At 44.7% G+C, this 19,139-nt stretch overlaps 1 protein-coding gene across 1 annotated transcript in view; it reads left to right on the plus strand.

Annotated features, from left to right (window-relative positions):
- The first annotated feature begins 8,063 nt into the window (after nt 1-8,063).
- l(1)G0020 (RNA cytidine acetyltransferase l(1)G0020) overlaps nt 8,064-19,139 on the plus strand; it is a 129,278-nt gene continuing 118,202 nt past the window's right edge. Inside the window, exons 1-2 of the mRNA XM_068389930.1 lie at nt 8,064-8,159; nt 17,757-17,892. Coding sequence (XP_068246031.1) covers nt 17,788-17,892 — 105 coding nt within the window. The 5' untranslated portion in view covers nt 8,064-8,159; nt 17,757-17,787. The remainder of the gene's footprint in view (nt 8,160-17,756; nt 17,893-19,139) is intronic.

A 19,139-nucleotide genomic window follows, 5' to 3' on the forward strand; every position in this document is an offset into this window, starting at 1 on the left:
CCTTCCACGAGCGCTAATACTATCCTTTTCTGCGGATTCATAAATTTCACATTTACGTAACAATTTCTGCACAGTATTGAAAACCTCATGATCCTGTAGGATCTCTTGTTTAAGTCCCACATTGCTTAAACCACTTGTTATCCGCTGAACTAACACAAAATCATTCAGATCAGCTCGACAATGGGGACACTTAAACCCACAATCTAAGGCCAATTGTTGGCACCTATGCACAAAAGATTTCGCGGTTTCTTGATCGCCTTGTTGAGCTGAGAAAAACTTGTCCCATGCCACTGCCTTATTCACAGACTTCGTCGTGATCTCCTCCAGTCTGTCAAATGCCTCAGAGGCCGTTAATGAGTTCCACTGAACCTCTGAGTGCGTTGCATCTATAGCCATCCTTAACTTCTCATCGCAGTTTAACCGGATACTGATAAGTGCATTCTCTCCTGAGACGTTTCCTAAGGCCAGCCAATCACTCATAGAGCGACACCATTCTCGAAAACTGCTTTGTGTCATCTCATAGCTACACTTCTCAGGGCGCATCGCCCTAACACCTGCCGAGGCTGAACCATGTGGTCTTCCTTGTGCCATGAGGCCAACCAAAGCCTGTAACAAGTCCTGTCCCTCGTGGCGCCGGCGTGCCGGTGTTGCATTCCTGCTTGCAGTGACCCTGGGGGAACGTCTTGCTGTGCCCCTGGGTGTGTTGTGATGGCCTCGTCTCAGCATCTTGTAGGTCCTGCTTTGGAACGAGATTCACTGCGCCATGTAAGCAGGTTTAATGTACAAGAGTTGATTACAGATCAAGGGATGAGCGGGAACTGACTTGTGTCTTTTCCTGAACCCCGTGCAAAGAGATACACATAACAGGGAAAACATATCGTACATCAAATTGAACATTCCTACAATTACCTTTACATCTTTTATTGCATTTATTTACCATATTCTGCAATTGTGAAATAAAATTTCTATTTTATTTACTTGTGCGTCTCAATCCGCTCCTATTTATACTATGAAATACATGGTTGTCATAGTTTCATTATCCCACTTTTTCTTTATAAAAACAATGAAGATAATTGGTTCAATCCATATTATATACTCACCTATGCTACGTAATATTCCTAACTGAATACTTACTTACGCTATACCTTCTAGACCAGACCATTCTCCTTTACAATATACAGTGCCTAACCACCACTTGTCTGTTTTTGAGAATGTTCCTATATGAATATCAACCATTCTGTCTTGTCTCTGAGTTCTTCACGTTCTCCCCGCAAGGTGGGTAGCCCTTCAAGAACCACTTTGATCCTCAGCATGGTCCGTCGGGACTTCTCTGCCAAGGGGGGCAGGAAGTTTCAGCCCCACGGAACCTCTCTCAAGATTACCATGCTTACTCTATTCAAAGCCCTCGGCACTTACACTAAAAAGGGGAAAATCTACCACGATACACTGATTCTCTGGTATTCTTCCATCATCCATCAGGATGCCATGGCTTGAGCCCAAAAAACGGATTTTGAGCGAAGCGAAAAATCTATTTTTGGGTGAGATAGCCATGGCGTCCTGATGGACCCTCCCTGCTACTTCGTCCAGCCTTTCAGGTCCCACCCTGTCCTGCTGTATCATGGTGATCGGCAAGCAACTGGCTTCAGGATGAGGACGGACGTGACGTCATTTAGCAATGGCGCCCGTTTCTTTACGTTTCGAGTACCAAAAGTAGCCACGGACGAGATTAGCTGTGGAACGGCTCCCCAGCTATTCTCCGCCCCTCCACATCGAAGTGTTAACTCTATGTGGGGTGCAGATAGCTATGTGGCGCGTTAATACATGCGTCCCCTGTTGAAATACGATGTCTTAAAGGGGAAACCTTTAGGATACTCGCTCCAGAAGTTAGAATTCTGTGATAACCTGTGGTTAAATTCTCTGGGAATATCTAGTAGTTATTTACCCAAGGAAGCTACCAAAAAGGAACCTTCCATCAGGACGCCATGGCTATCTCACCCAAAAATAGATTTTTCGCTTCGCTCAAAATCTGTTATTTATTTAAATTCTCCTTTCGCCACACCGTGGTTTCCCATGTATATGTATTCCGCTCTATCAGTGCTACATTTTGACATATGTATTATTTCATTACATGTTTCTGTTAACTCATAATTCATATATTTGTAAGTGTAAGAAAACACATATATTTTGGCGGGCAATTCAATCTGATTTGGCGCCAGCGCCATCCTACCTTTCCGTCCGCACCTTGTAATACTGTATACTCCCATGCACATTTGAATAAAGTATCAGTTGATCTTGGTGACGCTTGTCTCACTGTCCTTACAACTGGTGACCCCGGAGTTGAAAGTAGCATCAGCGGTTTTGGCTTTGCCATTAACGGACTTATTACGGCCGTGCTACCTTCTCTATACTCCGTTACCTTAGGCGTAAGCCTGCCTTTGGTTCTCCCACACTTCGGTGCATGTAAGGCAGTAGGATGAGCTTAACCGACATATCAACTTCCCACCTCTTCGCCGACTCGTCGTCTGGCCACGATGCAAGAAGCAACACGCCCATCGCACTCAACAGCATCACCTCCATGCCCGAAGTCAAACTTCCGCCCTTTTCTCAACACAACACCGCTTCCTGGTTCTTGAGAGCAGACGTACTCTTCCGCGTCGCTAGACTCAGCGACTCCTGCGCCAAGGCTGACATCGTTCTCACCTCCATACCTGAAGAGGTATTCGACAAGATTTCCCCATGGCTCGACGCCCAGGCTGGCCAAGTTTCATATGACGACCTGAGAACGAAACTCGTCGGTATCTACTCCCTCTACGTCTCAGCAAGGGCACAGAAAGTCCTGGACCTCGCCGGCAAGCCCATGGGTGACACCTCTCCTGTCGAGGCGTGGGACGAGTTATCCGGCCTGCTTATGCTCCCCGAAACAGACAGCAACGGCCGACGACGTGAGATTAGCTTATCTCGCGAGATCTTTCTTCGATGCCTGCCACAGGACGTAAGGGCCCAATTGACAGACGCCGACACGCTCCCGATGAACGAACTCCTGTCGAAGGCTCAGAAGCTCCACGAGGCCTCCAAAGCATCTCGCCTCGGAGCATCATCGTCAACACCGCCTTCGTTCTCCTCCTTCAGCAACTGCTCTTCCATAGACTCCTCGGCAACGGCCCCTGAGGACGACGAGATCAACGTTCTATCAAGAAAGAAACCGCCGCAACCAACACGACCGAACCCTAGGACTAACCCAGCATGGTGCTTCTACCACCAACAGTTCGGCAGCGACGCCAAGAAATGTAGAGCACCATGCAGTTTCCCTAGAAGACGACGCCAGAAGCATCCACCTGCCACCATTGCAGCCACAGTTAACCAAAACAAGAATGGTTTCTATATAATCGATACCATTTCCAACCGTAGACTCATGGTAGACACCGGCACAATGCAGTCAACGTTCCCACCTTCCAAGTCTGACCTAGACCGTGGTCCCGACAAAAACGCTCCCTCACTCATCGCCGCCAACGGATCTCCCATACGGTGCTATGGGATCAAGACCCTCAAGATATCTATCATGGGCCGTTCGTATTCTTGGCCCTTCGCTATCGCTGACGTCAATTGCCCCCTCCTCGGTGCGAATTTCCTCGCCCACCACGGACTCCTCGTCGATGTCACTAACAAACGTCTCATCGACACGGGAACCTGCCAGTCCCGCGCCCTAGAATACGGCCCTGCAACAATGTCCGTATTCGCTGTAACGACGCACTCCTACGCCAACCTCCTACGAGAATTTCCCAAGGTTTTCAAGCCCGAGCTCCGACACTCGCCAGGTTCCCCGTCCAAGCACGGGATCTACCACCACATCACAACGACAGGACCTCCCACTCACGCCAAATTCCACCGCCTCCCGCCCAAGAAACTGAAGGATGCCAAACGCGCCTTCGAGGATATGGAATGCATGGGTATCTGTAAGAAAGCATCGAGCCCCTGGGCGTCACCCCTGCACATGGTTAAAAAGCCGGACGGGTCCTGGAGACCTTGCGGCGACTACAGGCGCCTCAACCTCATCACAACGCCCGATCATTACCCGCTGCCCAACATGCAGGACCTAACGAACGCGTTGCACGGCGCAAAGTTTTTTACCAAGATGGACCTCCTCAAGTCTTACTTCCAGGTCCCCGTATTCCCGGAAGACATCCCGAAAACTGCCATTGTAACGCCGTTTGGATCCTACACCTTCGCATACTCAACCTTCGGTTTACGCAACGCCGGGGCGACCTTCCAACGACTAATGGATAGCATTCTGGGTGACCTACCTTTCTGCGTCTGCTACGTGGACGACACCCTGATATTCTCGAAAACCAAGGAGGAACACCGGAGGCACGTCCACACCGTCCTCAAACGCCTACAGGAGAACGGCCTGGTCGTACGTTTTGACAAATGCACGTTCGGTGCGGAAGGAGTGGATTTCCTTGGTCACCGCGTATCCTCGTGCGGGGTAAAACCCATGACAACCAAGGTCGACGCCATCAGAAAGTTCCCGATACCTATGACCATCCGCCAACTTCAGGAGTTCCTGGGGATGGTCAATTACTACAGGCGCTTCATCCCCAACATCGCACAAACCCTGTCACCCCTCGACAACGTCCTGAAAGGAAAAGCAAAAAAACTCGAGTGGGGTTTGCCCCAGCAACAGGCATTCGCCCGGACGAAGGATGCCCACGCGAATGCCACCACCCTGGCTCATTTCGACGACAACGCGCCCCTGCGACTAACGACCGACGCCAGCAACGTCGCCTGTGGGGCTGTGCTGGAGCAACTCGTCGATGGTTTTCCTCGACCGCTGGCATTCTTCAGCAAGAAATTGAAACCCGCCGAAACAAGATACAGCACCTTCGATAGGGAACTCCTCGCCGTCCGCCACTTCAGGCACATCTTGGAGGGTACTCCCTTTACAATAGCGACGGACCATCAACCCCTCGTACACGCCTTCACGAAATCGATGGACGCATGGTCCTCCTGACAACAACGTCATCTCGCATCAATCGCCGAATTCGAGTGCACCATACGTTACGTCCCAGGAAAGAAAAACCCAGTCGCGGACGCCCTTTCAAGGATTGAAATTGACGCAATCCACCTGAGAATCGACTACGCCAATCTCGCAACCGAACAACGCACCGACCGAGAAGAACAGGATCACCTGACGGGGCTATCCACGCTCAAGATAAGTGCGATTCCCCTCGGACCAGCAGGAGTAACTATTCTTTGCGACACCAGCACGGGCCGCCCACGTCCCTGGATACCAGCCTCCTGCAGAAGGAAAATATTCGATATCATCCGTGGACTTTCACACCCCTCAGGACACACCACCGCTCGCCTTCTGTCTGAAAAGTTCGTCTGGCCAGGGATAAAAAAAGGACGCCCGGGAATGGGCGAAGTCATGCATCAACTGCCAGTCAAGCAAAGTCAGCCGTCACACCGAATCGGGGGTAGGCGATTTTCCCCAGCCAAAAAGACGTTTCGGTCACATACACATCGACGTCGTGGGACCATTGCCCCCTTCTGGATCTGCTCGCTACCTGCTTACGATCATCGATCGCTCCACGAGGTGGTAGGAGGCATCGCCGATGACCGATGCTACGACTCAAGCATGCGCCGAAGCCCTCCTGTCAAGCTGGGTGAGCAGGTTTGGCGTTCCTGACGACATCACAACAGACAGAGGCCCCGCTTTCCTCTCAGAAATATGGCTCACTTTGGCGAACCTGATGGGGACGACGCTCCACAGCACCACGGCATACAACCCCGCGGCAAACGGCATGGTCGAAAGAACTCACCGCGCCCTCAAGGCGTCCCTGATGGCGAGCTGCACCGACGGGGACTGGAAATCACGACTTCCTTGGCTACTCCTCGGCCTTCGCACCGCCCCTTGCGCAGACGGTGAACCTTCGCCCGCCGAAAAAGTTTACGGGGAGGCGCTCGCAGTTCCTGGCGAATTCTTTCCCTCATCAACCCACGACACGCAGCTGGATCACCTAAGGGACATCGCCAGGAAGTTCAGGCCATGTCTCAAAACTTACCAGGACAGAACCAAGCACTTCAAGCCAAAAAACATGGATGACTGCGGGTACGTTTTCATCCGTGTCGACGCTCATCAACAACCACTAACTAGACCTTATTGAGGCCCCTACCGGGTAATTAAGAAGACAACGAAAGCCTTCCTTCTCGACGTCCATGGTCAAGAGGACTGGGTCTCAATAGACCGCGTGAAACCAGCGTTTCTCGAAGGAAGCGACACCGCCTCCGCCGGACCTGGCAGATCCAGAGTTCCACCTCAAAACAAGGCGCCCAACGAAAGAAAAATCATCAAACGACGACAAGAGGAAGAGGTCCTTACGCCGACCGCCGCCGCGCTCCTCCGGTAAAAAACAAGAGGAACCCTCTGACGCCTGAAAAGATACAAAGATTGATCATCAGCCCTCTACGCCGCCCGATGTCTTGGGGGGGGGGGAGTATTTGTAAGGACACCGCTCCCTTCGTCGTCCAGAAAATAAAAAAACTGTTTATTTATTTGAATTCTCCTTTCGCCACACCGTGGTTTCCCATGTATATGTATTCCGCTCTATCAGAGCTACATTTTGACATATGTATTATTTCATTACATGTTTCTGTTAACTCATAATTCGTATATTTGTAAGTGTAAGAAAACACATATATTTTGGCGGGCAATTCAAAATGATTTGGCGCCAGCGCCATCCTACCTTTCCGTCCGCACCTTGTAATATACTCCCATGCACATTTGAATAAAGTATCAGTTGATCTTGGTGACGCTTGTCTCAGTCCTTACAATATATATATATATATATATATATATATATATATATATATATATATATATATATATATATATATATATATATATATATGTGTGTGTGTGTGTGTGTGTGTGTGTGTGTTACAAGAAATGCAGCCGTTTCTATTCCACTACTGGACAAAGGGCCTCACTCAGACATCCTTATTCATGTCTGGTGTTTGGTTGCTTCTCATCAAAAGGATGGCCACTGCAAATTGGAGAATAAGGTGATGGTGAGAGACTTGTCTGATCGCCCATAGGAAACCAATCTAGCATGGATGGCCCTTACTAGTGCAACTGAGTTAGTTGTTGAAGGAAAAAAAAGCAAGTTATGTCAAGTTTTATGGCTCAAACAGTCACTGTGATACTTTGAACACTATACGACTATACAGCAAACAGATGTTGTAGGCCTATGTGTGATAGGCCCAAAATACCGAAAACAGCCCTCAATGTAATATATCTTGAATGCTATATAAGATCTTACCTTTTTTTTATGATAATTTTGTTTTAGACATCTATCTAAACGAACTACTGTAGGCTACATTCACCCTTTCACCTGTATAATCCCTTTGCCATTACCCTTTACAAAATCCTCTACATTGTCATTTCTACTCTCCTTTCTTCTATTTGAATTCAATTTGACAATTTACCTTATTTCTATCTCCAGTCCAATGATTGATTCCAGTTATTTTGGTCCCACACCTATCCAGAATTCCTGATTTCTGTCATTCATGACCTGTGGAACGCCTACTCCACGTGGGTTTTCTGTTTACATTTCATTTTTTGCAATGAATGTTTAGAGTCTGTTTAGTATTTCTTATTTAAGTTCATTTATCTCCTCACTTGATTCTGATTCTATATCGCCATTTTGACATTTCTTCCTCCTTGTGTGTTCTAATTTCACAAATGATTTATTCTTCCTTAAGATTGTAAATGGTTAAATCTGTTGTGAATCTGCAGGGTGCTTTTCTTATGCATATATCTCTCAATACTTTAGTCTAATACTTTCATTAATTTATCTAGATATTTTATGTTGAGTTGACCCTCAATAATAAGCTCAGAACTTGAATTTATTGTTTAATTACTTTTGCTCATCTCATAATTATTTTTCAACAACAACAACAACAACAACAATACTAATAATAATAATAATAATAATAATAATAATAATAATAATAATAATTGGTGATCATAATTTCAAGCTAAACGTGAGCCGTTACATATCCTCATTATATTCACTACTACTCTTTAGCGTCTTTATCCAGGCATGCTTCTGCTGCAGTTAAAAAGTTTGCTAAGGAAACGTCATATTTTGCCCTGAATGGTAAGGTTAAATAAGGACGAAATATTCCATGTATTTATTGAAATCTGTCTTGGTTTACATGTAAGAATGTCTTGTAGTTGAAAAACTATTTTAGCAATTTATCTTATTCCTGAAAATCGCTCCCTATATACCGGTAGCCCATAGGTCTTAAGATTCAAGCAATTCCGTACTCGCAACCATAGAAAGAAATATAAAGTAAAGTGTAAAGTGAAAGTTTAGTAAGATAGAAAAAAAGAAAACAAATGACCAAGCTGATATTTGTAAATAGTAATGGCAGAAAAGATTACATAGAACAACTGGTAAATTTTGTGTGTATGTATGATAGCAGCCACCTGTACGTATGATGATGGCGGATATGAATACGGCATTGTAAGGAACGGGGTTTGGTCGCAGGGTGACGTCCCCTCCCTGGTAGTTAAGTAGGCAAGGACAAGGCTTGTAGGTTAAGGTTAGGTGTGGGAAGTTTAGATTAGTTTGTGTTCATTTTCTATGTCTGCTGATATGAAAAGTTTCCGTAAATTTTTCTGTTTTGATATCTTTAACTTTAATAAATGGGAATATGGTGTAATTATACAATAGACTTCCATGAGACATTCGAATAATTGGGGATATTGGGGATTTCAATAGAAACTGAATTTTTTTTTTATTCAGCTAGTGTTTTGACAGTGATGATCAAACAGTAAGCGAACAATATGCATTGTAAAATGTTAAATGCTCCTGAATGAACATCACATAACGACTGTGGAGGTCCTGTGGAAAGTAGGGCTTCCCTGCTGTACAGGACCAGATAAGCAGCCCTCAAAGTAAAGTAAAGAAGGGATTTGAAAGTTTTTTTTTTTACAATTCTGGCAGAAATCCATAGTTTTGATGTATGGGGGATCGCCTACCATAACTGAAAAGCTATGGTTTTATGCCAGATATAGTAATCAGTATATTTCGAAGCATCTTGAAATATAGGTATTATTTTACAAGCACTTACCAGGCCATAGGCGATATTTGCCATTACAAACAACATCAGCTACACATTTCAGTCACTTTTTCTTCTATGCACTTTTCGGCGGAAATGCATAATTAACGAGTTATTCAATATCTTATTTTTAATATTTGTTAAAAAATGGACAAGTCATTCGACATGTTGACTCCACAGGTAGCTCTTGTTAGTTTGTATATCTGTTTTCATCTTACTTGGCTCCTCCCCATTGCGCAATGTGACAATATTTGCTTGAATGCGCATTTGCTCCTCCCACTAATGTCGCTCCTCCAATCTAAATACTACTGGGTTCTTTTCAAGGGTTATTATTGGACGATTCATTGGTCTCTCAGTCTTGTTTCAAGGATCTGTTTTTCGTGCAATATAACATTGTAAACGATAGCATTTTGTTTTTTTCCCTATTTCATTATGGGAGAAACCCGTGATTGTCGTTTGTTTTCGGTTTTCAAAAGTTCCGGTTTCTATATTTTCATCACGTCACTTTACTGTCATGGATCCTCCGGTACGGTTGTGTGAAATATGTCGTTATTCCTATTTTGATGTGATCGGCCGATTTCATGGGAATTATAATGGAACTCCTGAAGTAGTGAATCGTTTTCTAAGGGAGCATTCCGTATTACCTTTAAGTGTCCAGTGTGGTAAATGTGATTCGCCTTTACATTTTCGTGAGGATTGACATGTGTGGTATTGTACCAAATCTGAACGTATTCCAGTACTTGATGATTCAGAAGAGGGTCAACCACAACCTTCCACATCTTCATCGTCATCTTCCGTTTAAGGTAAGAAGTGATTTAATAAAATATATATATTCAAATTTACCCCTGGTTAAAGGGGGGGTCGCAGGGGGGGCGAAGCCCCCCCCGGTAGGGGTATAGGGCCCCTAGGTTAGGTTAGGTGGGTTTGTTAGGTTCTGTGGTGCCCTGAAAATTACTGTGGCCTTAAGGGGGGGTCGCAGGGGGGGCGAAGCCCCCCCCGGTAGGGGTACAGGGCCCCTAGGTTAGGTTAGGTGGGTTTGTTAGGTTCTGTGGTGCCCTGAAAATTACTGTGGCTTTAAGGGGGGGTCGCTGGGGGCCCCTACCCCCCCTCCCCCGGTAGGCCTAGTTAGGGGTATGGGGGAGGGGTGCTGGAACATTAATTATTCATTTATTGCAAATATCATTCAATGCCCCAACACCAGAAAATATGTTTTACCAGTAGATTTTGATGTGTTTTGCAGGAATTTCACCTTCATATTTGTCGAAAATACACAGTTTTTGTCACACACCATTTGGGGTGTGGGATAAAAACGGGTGATTTCCGCCAAAAATGAAGGTGAAATTCGTGCAAAACACATCAAAATCTACTGGTAAAACATATTTTCTGGCCCCTAGGCCCTGGTAAGTCATAGTAAAAATTTACCGAAATATACTGTGTACCAGTTTAATTGTATGATATTTAAATGAATTTTATTTTAACATGATTGAAAACCTCATTTTTCAATATTAAACTTAGCCGGTGATCATATAAGCTGCAACTCTGTTGCTCGACAGAAAAACCTACGGTCAAAATACGCCAGCGATCGCTATGCAGGTGGGGGTGTACATCAACAGCGCCATCTGTCGAGCAGGTACTTAGTACTCCAAGTAAACAAAGAACCAATTTTCTCTCTGTCGGGCTACCGGCAAGACCTACTAATACGCTGTTACTAACTGAATTTGTTTTCACAACTATTTGGTGAAGTACACTATTCTAGTTTTGAGCTTTCGCTATGCAGGGGTTTTATCTTCATCTCAAAACTTGAACTCGTTTTGGATAGATTTAATTATGGTGACAAAGAGAGTATGGACTCTCTTTCACTTTTAAATGGCCGACCCTTCCCTTAGACGGAAGTGTGTTTAGGTTTTTAGTAATTTTGCTTAACACGTTATAGATCTATATATTTTATATCTCTCCGCCTTTATTAGGCCTCTTCGATTAACTTTCCATTTATTATAAACATATAAAATAAATTTTTATGTTTTGTTTATATGCGACCTTTCCTGATAGTAGGCGGTCCTAACTTGGAACCGAAGTTAATCAACGTTGAGCCCGTTATATCGTATTTAGCCTTTAAAGAATTTAAAACTTTTTAAATTTAATGTTTTATGAAAGAATTTCTTTGATAGTCTTCGTACTGTTTTCAAAGATGAACTAACGTTTAGTTTTTTAGACTACGCAGTTGTTGACGTTCAGGACGTTCAACATGCGCTCTATCGTTACGATAGAGAGAGAGTGTATCACGGTTTCACTTTGCAGTAAGAGTAAATCGATTCTGACGTTTCGTTCATTCTTTCTTAGCTTAAATGTTTTAAATTCTAAATTAAAGGAACTTTTTATTTGGAAAACCTTTCAGTTTTTTCCTTTAGTCAAATAACATGTTTTTTTTTGACGATATATAATTGGGCTCTTCTCTTAGGTGCGAAATCAAGAGAGAGAGATAGAGACGGAGGGAGAGAGAGGAGAGAAAACGTTCCGTTCAAGCGGGTAACGTTGTTCTCGTGTTACTCTCCTCCCTAGTCGCTGTACGGGGAAGAAGGTAAAACGTTTCTAGGGTTTTATTCTTGTCCCCAGGCTATGTGCGGTGAGAGATTGTAAACGTAGTTTATTTGAACTAGTGTTTAGTCTCTTTCCCAGCCACTGAATTTTTTATCTTTATATATGTTTTCTGTTTTTTGCTAGTATTAATGAGCTGCATTATACGACTGATTTCACAATTACTACCTTTTAATGAAGGGTAGAATTGCGTGTTTCAGGTAGAAATCAGTAAAAGTTTCGATTTCAGTGAAATAAGTGCAAAACAGAAAATCGAAGTGATAAAGTGATATGCGCAAAGTGTTACAGTGTTGCGTCCGAGGGTTCGTCTGGTCGTGCCTGTCGTTCACCTAGTCCGGGACCTCTTGCAAGCTCCCAAGCCCAGGGGAGAAGTAATGTCGAACGACTTATGGGTTCGTCAGGCCTTGATCAACGAACAGACGTTTCCCTCCGTGGTTTCGGGCGTATCTACCCAAGATCGCCCCACCCACACAAAGACGAGAGAGCCCATTTATTTCTCGTCTGCGGAAGAGGTTTCTCGTAAGAAACCATGGACCAAGGTCTCGCAGCTTATTAAGCGCAAGTCGGTCCCTTCCGCGCAAGTCCAACGGCCCAGTTGTAGCCACTGGGTCAGTTCGGACTCGCTGCAGTCTTCCGACGACTGCTCACCTCCTAAGAGAGGCAAAGCGGTACCGCATCAGGCAGTCACACCGTCTGTTGCCGCACCTGCTCCTGTAGACCCTAAGTGGTCTTTGCTGCAGACCATGCAGTCTCAGTTAACGTCATTGATGCGGGACTTTCGTGCGGAGAAGGTTGACACTGCACCAACCTCTAGCCTACAACCAACACGGTTGTGCGTCCTGTGGACGCTGAGGCTACCTTCTGCCGCACTCCAGCTGAGAGAGTCCCGCCACCCATGCGTTCCAGTGTACCCTGCCAGCCGCATGTTGACGTTCAGTAACGCACGGAACCTTCCGTTGACGTTCGCGAGGTACAACAACAGTCTAAGTTGTTTTGTTTTGACGCGGTGCGTCAACCTCCGCATTCTAGAGTTGTTTTGACTGCTCAGTATAGACAGTCAAAGCAGTCTCGAGTGAACACTGTATGTCCTCACGCACCTGTTGTGGTTGACAGTTCAGTTGTTGACAGTTCACAGACTGTCAAGCAGTTACATGACGTTGCCTTCTGGTCTGCTACTAATGCACCAGTGCTGTATGTCCTCACGCACCTGTTGTGGTTGACAGTTCAGTTGTTGACAGTTCACAGACTGGCAAGCAGTTACATGACGTTGCCTTCTGGTCTGCTACTAATGCACCAGTGAGAGACTCACTGAGATAACCTAGCTTTTATCGGACAAGGTTCCTGTAGATGAGAAAGTGCTGTTCTCCCTCCTACTGATGTTCCCTTGAGGACTCTGTCATTTGGAGAGGAGCCTTAAGCTGCTTAGCCTCCTATGGACTTTAATTAAATCATGATGATTTTTTAAGGATCTTCGTCCGGATCTTGTAACTGCTGCTCCTCGTTCGCCTAAACGTCAGAACTTACATTAGGCCTAGCTACTTCGAAGCCGTTGTTTTTAAGCTAGTGCTCTCTCGCTCTCCTAGAGAGCGTTACGTTGGCTAGGCGACTGGTTTTTGCACCAGGAGGAGTTTTAGGGATACAGCCTTTGATTTCCCTTCTTTTAAACTGGCTTATAGAGCGAGAGTCTGATAGGACACGAGAGAAGTTCTCGGCTTGGGAGTTCATGCCTCTGCCCAGATAGACTTCTCAATTCTGGTAGACTCGCCCTGGCGCCTAGCCAGGAGACGCTCCAAGTTGTTTACAGGTCAACTTCTCAACTTTTGTCGAGCCTTTGAAGTTTTGCTGTACTATTATGTCACACATAACAAGGCTTTCAGGGATGGTAAATGGTTCCGCCTCAGTCGCTAACCCCGTCTGTTGCCACACCTGCTCCCGTAGACCCTAAATGGGCTTTGCTGCAAGACATGCAGTCCAAGCTTGCGTCCTTGATAGAGGACTTAAATGCGGAGAAGAACCTTCTGGCCAACAACCTTCCAACCGGTTGGTTGTGCGCCCTGTTGACGCTGAGGTAACCTACTCGCGTCTGCCAGTTGAGGTGGTTCCTCCTCCTGGCCAACAACCTTCCAACCGGTCGGTTGTGCGCCCTGTTGACGCTGAGGTAACCTACTCGCGTCTGCCAGTTGAGGTGGTTCCTCCACCGATGCGACCCAGTGTGGGTTGCCAGTCGCACGTTGACGTTAAGCGACGCTCGGAGGTGGTTGTTGACGTTCAGGACGTTCAACAACCAGCAGAGGTGACTTGTTGTGACGCAGTGCGTCAACCTCAGCAACCCGGTAGGGTGTTGACTGCACAACCCAGACAGTCTAGACAGTTTTGGGTTGACGCTGTACTTCCTCGCGCACCCATGGTTGTTGACAGTTCACAGACTGTGCAGCAGTGCCATGATATTGCGTCCGGCTCCGTCACGCATCCACCAGTGCGACCGGATTCAGCGAGTCAGACGTTGCCCACTCCGTTGCCGTTTCCTCATCAGTCTCGGATGAGGAACCCTCTGATGAGGACGTTGCTGAACAAGACGATCAGCCCCCAGCCCTGCTATCCATCCAGAAGATGCTGAAGAAGGAACGCTGCCCAGTCAGGCTGTGGATGAGTCTGGTAGGGACACTGTCATCCGTGGATCAATTTGTGTCACTAGGAAGACTACACCTCCGTCCTCTTCTATACCATCTAGCTTTTCACTGGAAAAAGGACAAGACGCTAGAAGCGGTCTCGATCCCGGTTTCCGGAAAGATAAAGTCTTGTCTGACTTGGTGAAAGGACTATATCAACCTTAGAGAGGGTCTTCCCCTGACTGTTCAGACTCCCAACCACGTTTTCTTCTCGGACGCATCGGACGTAGGATGGGGTGCGACATTAGACGGTAGGGAATGCTCGGGATTATGGAACTCGAGTCAAAGGACAATGCATTTCAACTGCAAGGAGCTACTGGCAGTACGTCTGACCTGGAAAAGCTTCAGGTCTCTCCTTCAAGGCAAAGTGGTGGAGGTGAACTCGGACAACACCACGGCTTTGGCGTACATCTCCAAGCAAGGAGGGACCTACTCTCTGACATTGTACGAGATCGCAAGGGACCTCCTCACCTGGTCAAAAGGTCTAGACATATCACTAGTAACGAGGCTCATCCAAGGCAACTTGAATGTCATGGCAGATTGTCTCAGTCGGAAGGGACAAATAATTCCAACAGAATGGACCCTCCACAAGGATGTATGCAAGAGACTTTGGGCCACCTGGGGCCAGCCAACCATAGATCTCTTCGCAACCTCGATGACCAAGAGGCTCCCAATATTTTGCTCACCAATCCCGGACCCAGCAGCAGTTCATATAGATGCCTTTCTACTAGATTGGTCACATCTAGATCTACAGTATATGCATTCCCTCCGTTCAAGATTGTCAACAAGGTACTGCAGAAGTTCGCCTCTCACAAAGGGACAAGGTTGACGCTAGTTGCTTCCCTCTGGCCCACGAGAGAATGGCTCACCGAGGTACTTCGATGGCTAGTAGACGTTCCCAGAACACTTCCCCTAAGGGTGGACCTTCTACGTCAGCCACGCGTAAAGAAGGTACACCAAGGCCTCCACGCTCTTCGTCTGACTGCCTTCAGACTATCGAAAGACTCTCGAGAGCTAGAGGCTTTTCGAAGGAGGCAGCCAGAGCGATTGCTAGAGCAAGGAGAACATCCACCCTTAGAGTCTACCAATCGAAGTGGGAAATCTTCCGAAACTGGTGCAAGTCAGTATCCGTATCCTCGACCAGTACCTCTGTAACTCAAATAGCTGACTTTCTCTTATATCTGAGGAAAGAACGATCTCTTTCAGCTCCCACTATCAAGGGTTACAGAAGCATGTTGGCATCAGTCTTCCGTCACAGAGGCTTAGATCTTTCCAACAATAAAGATCTACAGGACCTCCTTAAGTCTTTTGAGACCACGAAGGAGCGTCGTTTGGTTACACCTGGTTGGAATTTAGACATGGTACTAAGATTCCTTATGTCAGACAGGTTCGAACCGCTACAATCAGCCTCCCTGAAAGATCTCACCTTAAAGACTCTTTTCCTGATATGCTTAGCCACAGCTAAAAGAGTCAGTGAGATTCATGCCTTCAGCAAGAACATCGGATTCTCATCCGAAACGGCTACATGTTCTACAACTTGGTTTTCTAGCCAAACACGAGCTGCCTTCTCGGCCTTGACCAATATCGTTCGATATTCCAAACTTATCGTATGGTTGGAAATGAACTAGAAAGAGTCTTATGTCCTGTAAGAGCTCTTAAGTTCTATTTAAAAACCTTTACGAGGCCCGTCTGAAGCTTTATGGTGTTCAGTTAAGAATCCATCTTTGCCTATGTCAAAGAATGCTTTATCCTATTTTATCAGACTGTTAATACGAGAAGCTCATTCCCATCTGAATGAGGAAGACCAAGCTTTGCTGAAGGTAAGGACACACGAAGTTAGAGCTGTCGCAACTTCCGTGGCCTTTAAACAAAATAGATCTCTGCAAAGTATAATCGACGCAACCTATTGGAAAAGCAAATCAGTGTTCGCGTCTTTTTATCTTAAGAATGTCCTGTCTCTTTACGAGAACTGCTACACTCTGGGACCATTCGTAGCAACGAGTGCAGTAGTGGGTGAGGGCTCAACCACTACAATTCCCTAATTCCATAACCTTTTTAATCTTTCTCTTGAAATGTTTTATTATTGTTTTTGGGTTGTCCGGAAGGCTAAGAAGCCTTTCGCATCCTACTTGATTTGGCGGGTGGTCAAAGTCATTTCTTGAGAAGCGCCTAGATTAGAGGTTTTGATGAGGTCCTGTTGTATGGGTTGCAACCCTTGATACTTCAGATCCTAGGGGTCGCTCAGCATCCTAAGAGGATCGCGAGGCTCCGTAAGGAAGACGTACTTAAAAAGGCAGAGTAATTGTTCAAGTCGACTTCCTTACCAGGTACTTATTTATTTTATGTTTGTTATTTTGAATAACTGCTAAAATGAAATACAAAATACTTAGCTCATAATAATGTAAACATGTAATGCTGGTCTCTACCCACCCAACCGGGGTGTGATTCAGCTTATATGATCACCGGCTAAGTTTAATATTGAAAAATGTTATTTTTATTAATAAAATAAATTTTTGAATATACTTACCCGGTGATCATATATTAAAGGACCCTCCCTTCCTCCCCAATAGAGACCCAGTGGACCGAGGAGAAAATTGGTTCTTTGTTTACTTGGAGTACTAAGTACCTGCTCGACAGATGGCGCTGTTGATGTACACCCACACCTGCATAGCGATCGCTGGCGTATTTTGACCGTAGGTTTTTCTGTCGAGCAACAGAGTTGCAGCTTATATGATCACCGGGTAAGTATATTCAAAAATTTATTTTATTAATAAAAATAACATTTTACCAGAGAAACATACACAAGAACACCACCTAACCTAACCTATGAGTCATATCCTTATCTACGTGGGATCCACACTCCACTGCAAACCCTCCTCCCCCTTAGATTGTTGTATGCTTAACTTACCCTGTCCCGACACATTACATTCACCCTCTTTGCTATTTCCATCAGTCATCATCAATGCCAGCCTCATTAAACGGTCTTTTGCTTGAAGGTACACTTGGGCACACTATTCTATGTCATTTCTCTTCCTCTTGTTTTTTTTTTTAGAAGTTTTTATAGTTTACGTATAAAATTTCTATTTTAGTGTTATTACTGTTCTTAAAATATTTATTTTAATTGTTTATTACTTCTCCTTTATTTTGTTTATTTCCTTTCCTCACTTGGCTATTTTCCCTTTTTATGCTTTTCCAACTAGGATTGCGGCTTAGTTAGTAATAAGGATAATGATAGAAATACTATTAATAATAATGATAATAATATATTAAAGGACATGAATTAGGAAAAATCAAATTTACTTTAAAATTGTGATTTTAAGATTGTTTTTCCTCTAAACTACTTTCATGATAATTTTTTTTCCTCAGAAACTTTGTGGCTGGAAAAGAGGTGTAAAACATGAAGCGCAAGATTGATAATCGGGTGCGCGTCCTCATAGAAAATGGAGTTATTAAAGGTCACAGAAGTCTGTTGGTGGTGGTTGGTGATAGAGCCCGTGATCAGGTAAGGAGAAGTTCATTCAAAGTTGAATGCACAATGTCTAATAATTTTTTTAATCCATTTGAGAGTTAAAAAATACCAGCCCAGGTGTTTCAGTTTTACTCTTCCAAGTCCATTAATTAGTAGTGGTATTTTTATGTAAATCACTAAAATGATAAAATTTCTATGACTTTCAGGAAGAATGTCTTTGCTATAAATCCTTGTTTGTTCTAAGTGGGTACAATTTAAGCCTTTCATCCTTTAGATATGAGTGTGTCTTCAGCAGAGCTGGAACGACTGTTGAATTATTAGCAAGGTAGATATTGTAGTTAGTGGGAAGTAGGTGAGGGTAGACATCTGCATGCATCATATTGCTTTTATCTTCGTTAGTAATGAGAATGGATATACTCATCAATGCTCCATACGGTTGGTGGATCGTATCTTACTTTTGCTTGGGATAGTTTGTTCCGATATAAATGCTAACCTTCGTTGTCATGATCTATGGATGAATCGGGAGAAGTCTATTTTAGTGTCAAAGCAAAAATTCTTCTACCTCCAAATGGATATAAAAACGGTCCTCAGGAAAACCTTCTCATCTCAGGATAGGGCAGCACACCTATTAGTGGCAGCATTCCCCTTCCTTTGCAGTTCCATCTGCCAAATCACATGTGGCAGAAGTTACTTTGACATCTAGTCTCCCTGAAATGTTTCTTCCAAAATGGTCATCATCACCAATGGTGTAAAAATCTTGATGCCCCTCTTTCATTGGTTCCATTAGGGGAAGAGTTCAGACATGACTTAGGGTGGTGGCTGGAAGAGAAAAACCTTTTAAGGGGCTCTCCTCTTCTGATGTTGCCACCAGAGCTCATGTTATTCATGAGTGCATCAAAGGAAGGTTGGGGAGCACACCTCCATCAACATATGGCATTAGGATAATGGTTTGAACAAAATTGTCAATACTATATCAACATATTGGAGCTTCAAGCAGCTCTTCTTGTGCTCCAACACTTTTAACCGGTCACTCGGCGGTGTTGATGAGCAACAATACCACCATAGTGGCATTTGTAAACAAACGAGGCTAGCCATTTTTGGATATCTAGAAACTACTGTTTTACGTTGGAAAACAAATGTGTTAAGTTTTAGATACATCAGGGCAAGCATTTCTTGGAAGAGTAAATAAAAGATTATAATGTTTAGTTTTACAAGAATAGATTTAATTACCTATTTGGAAGTCAGCGAAGAAAAATGTCCAGGAAGTTGTTAACCCAAAT

The sequence above is a fragment of the Palaemon carinicauda genome, chromosome 16, assembly GCF_036898095.1.
Source record: "Palaemon carinicauda isolate YSFRI2023 chromosome 16, ASM3689809v2, whole genome shotgun sequence".
In the NCBI taxonomy this organism is placed as follows: Eukaryota; Metazoa; Arthropoda; class Malacostraca; order Decapoda; family Palaemonidae; genus Palaemon; species Palaemon carinicauda.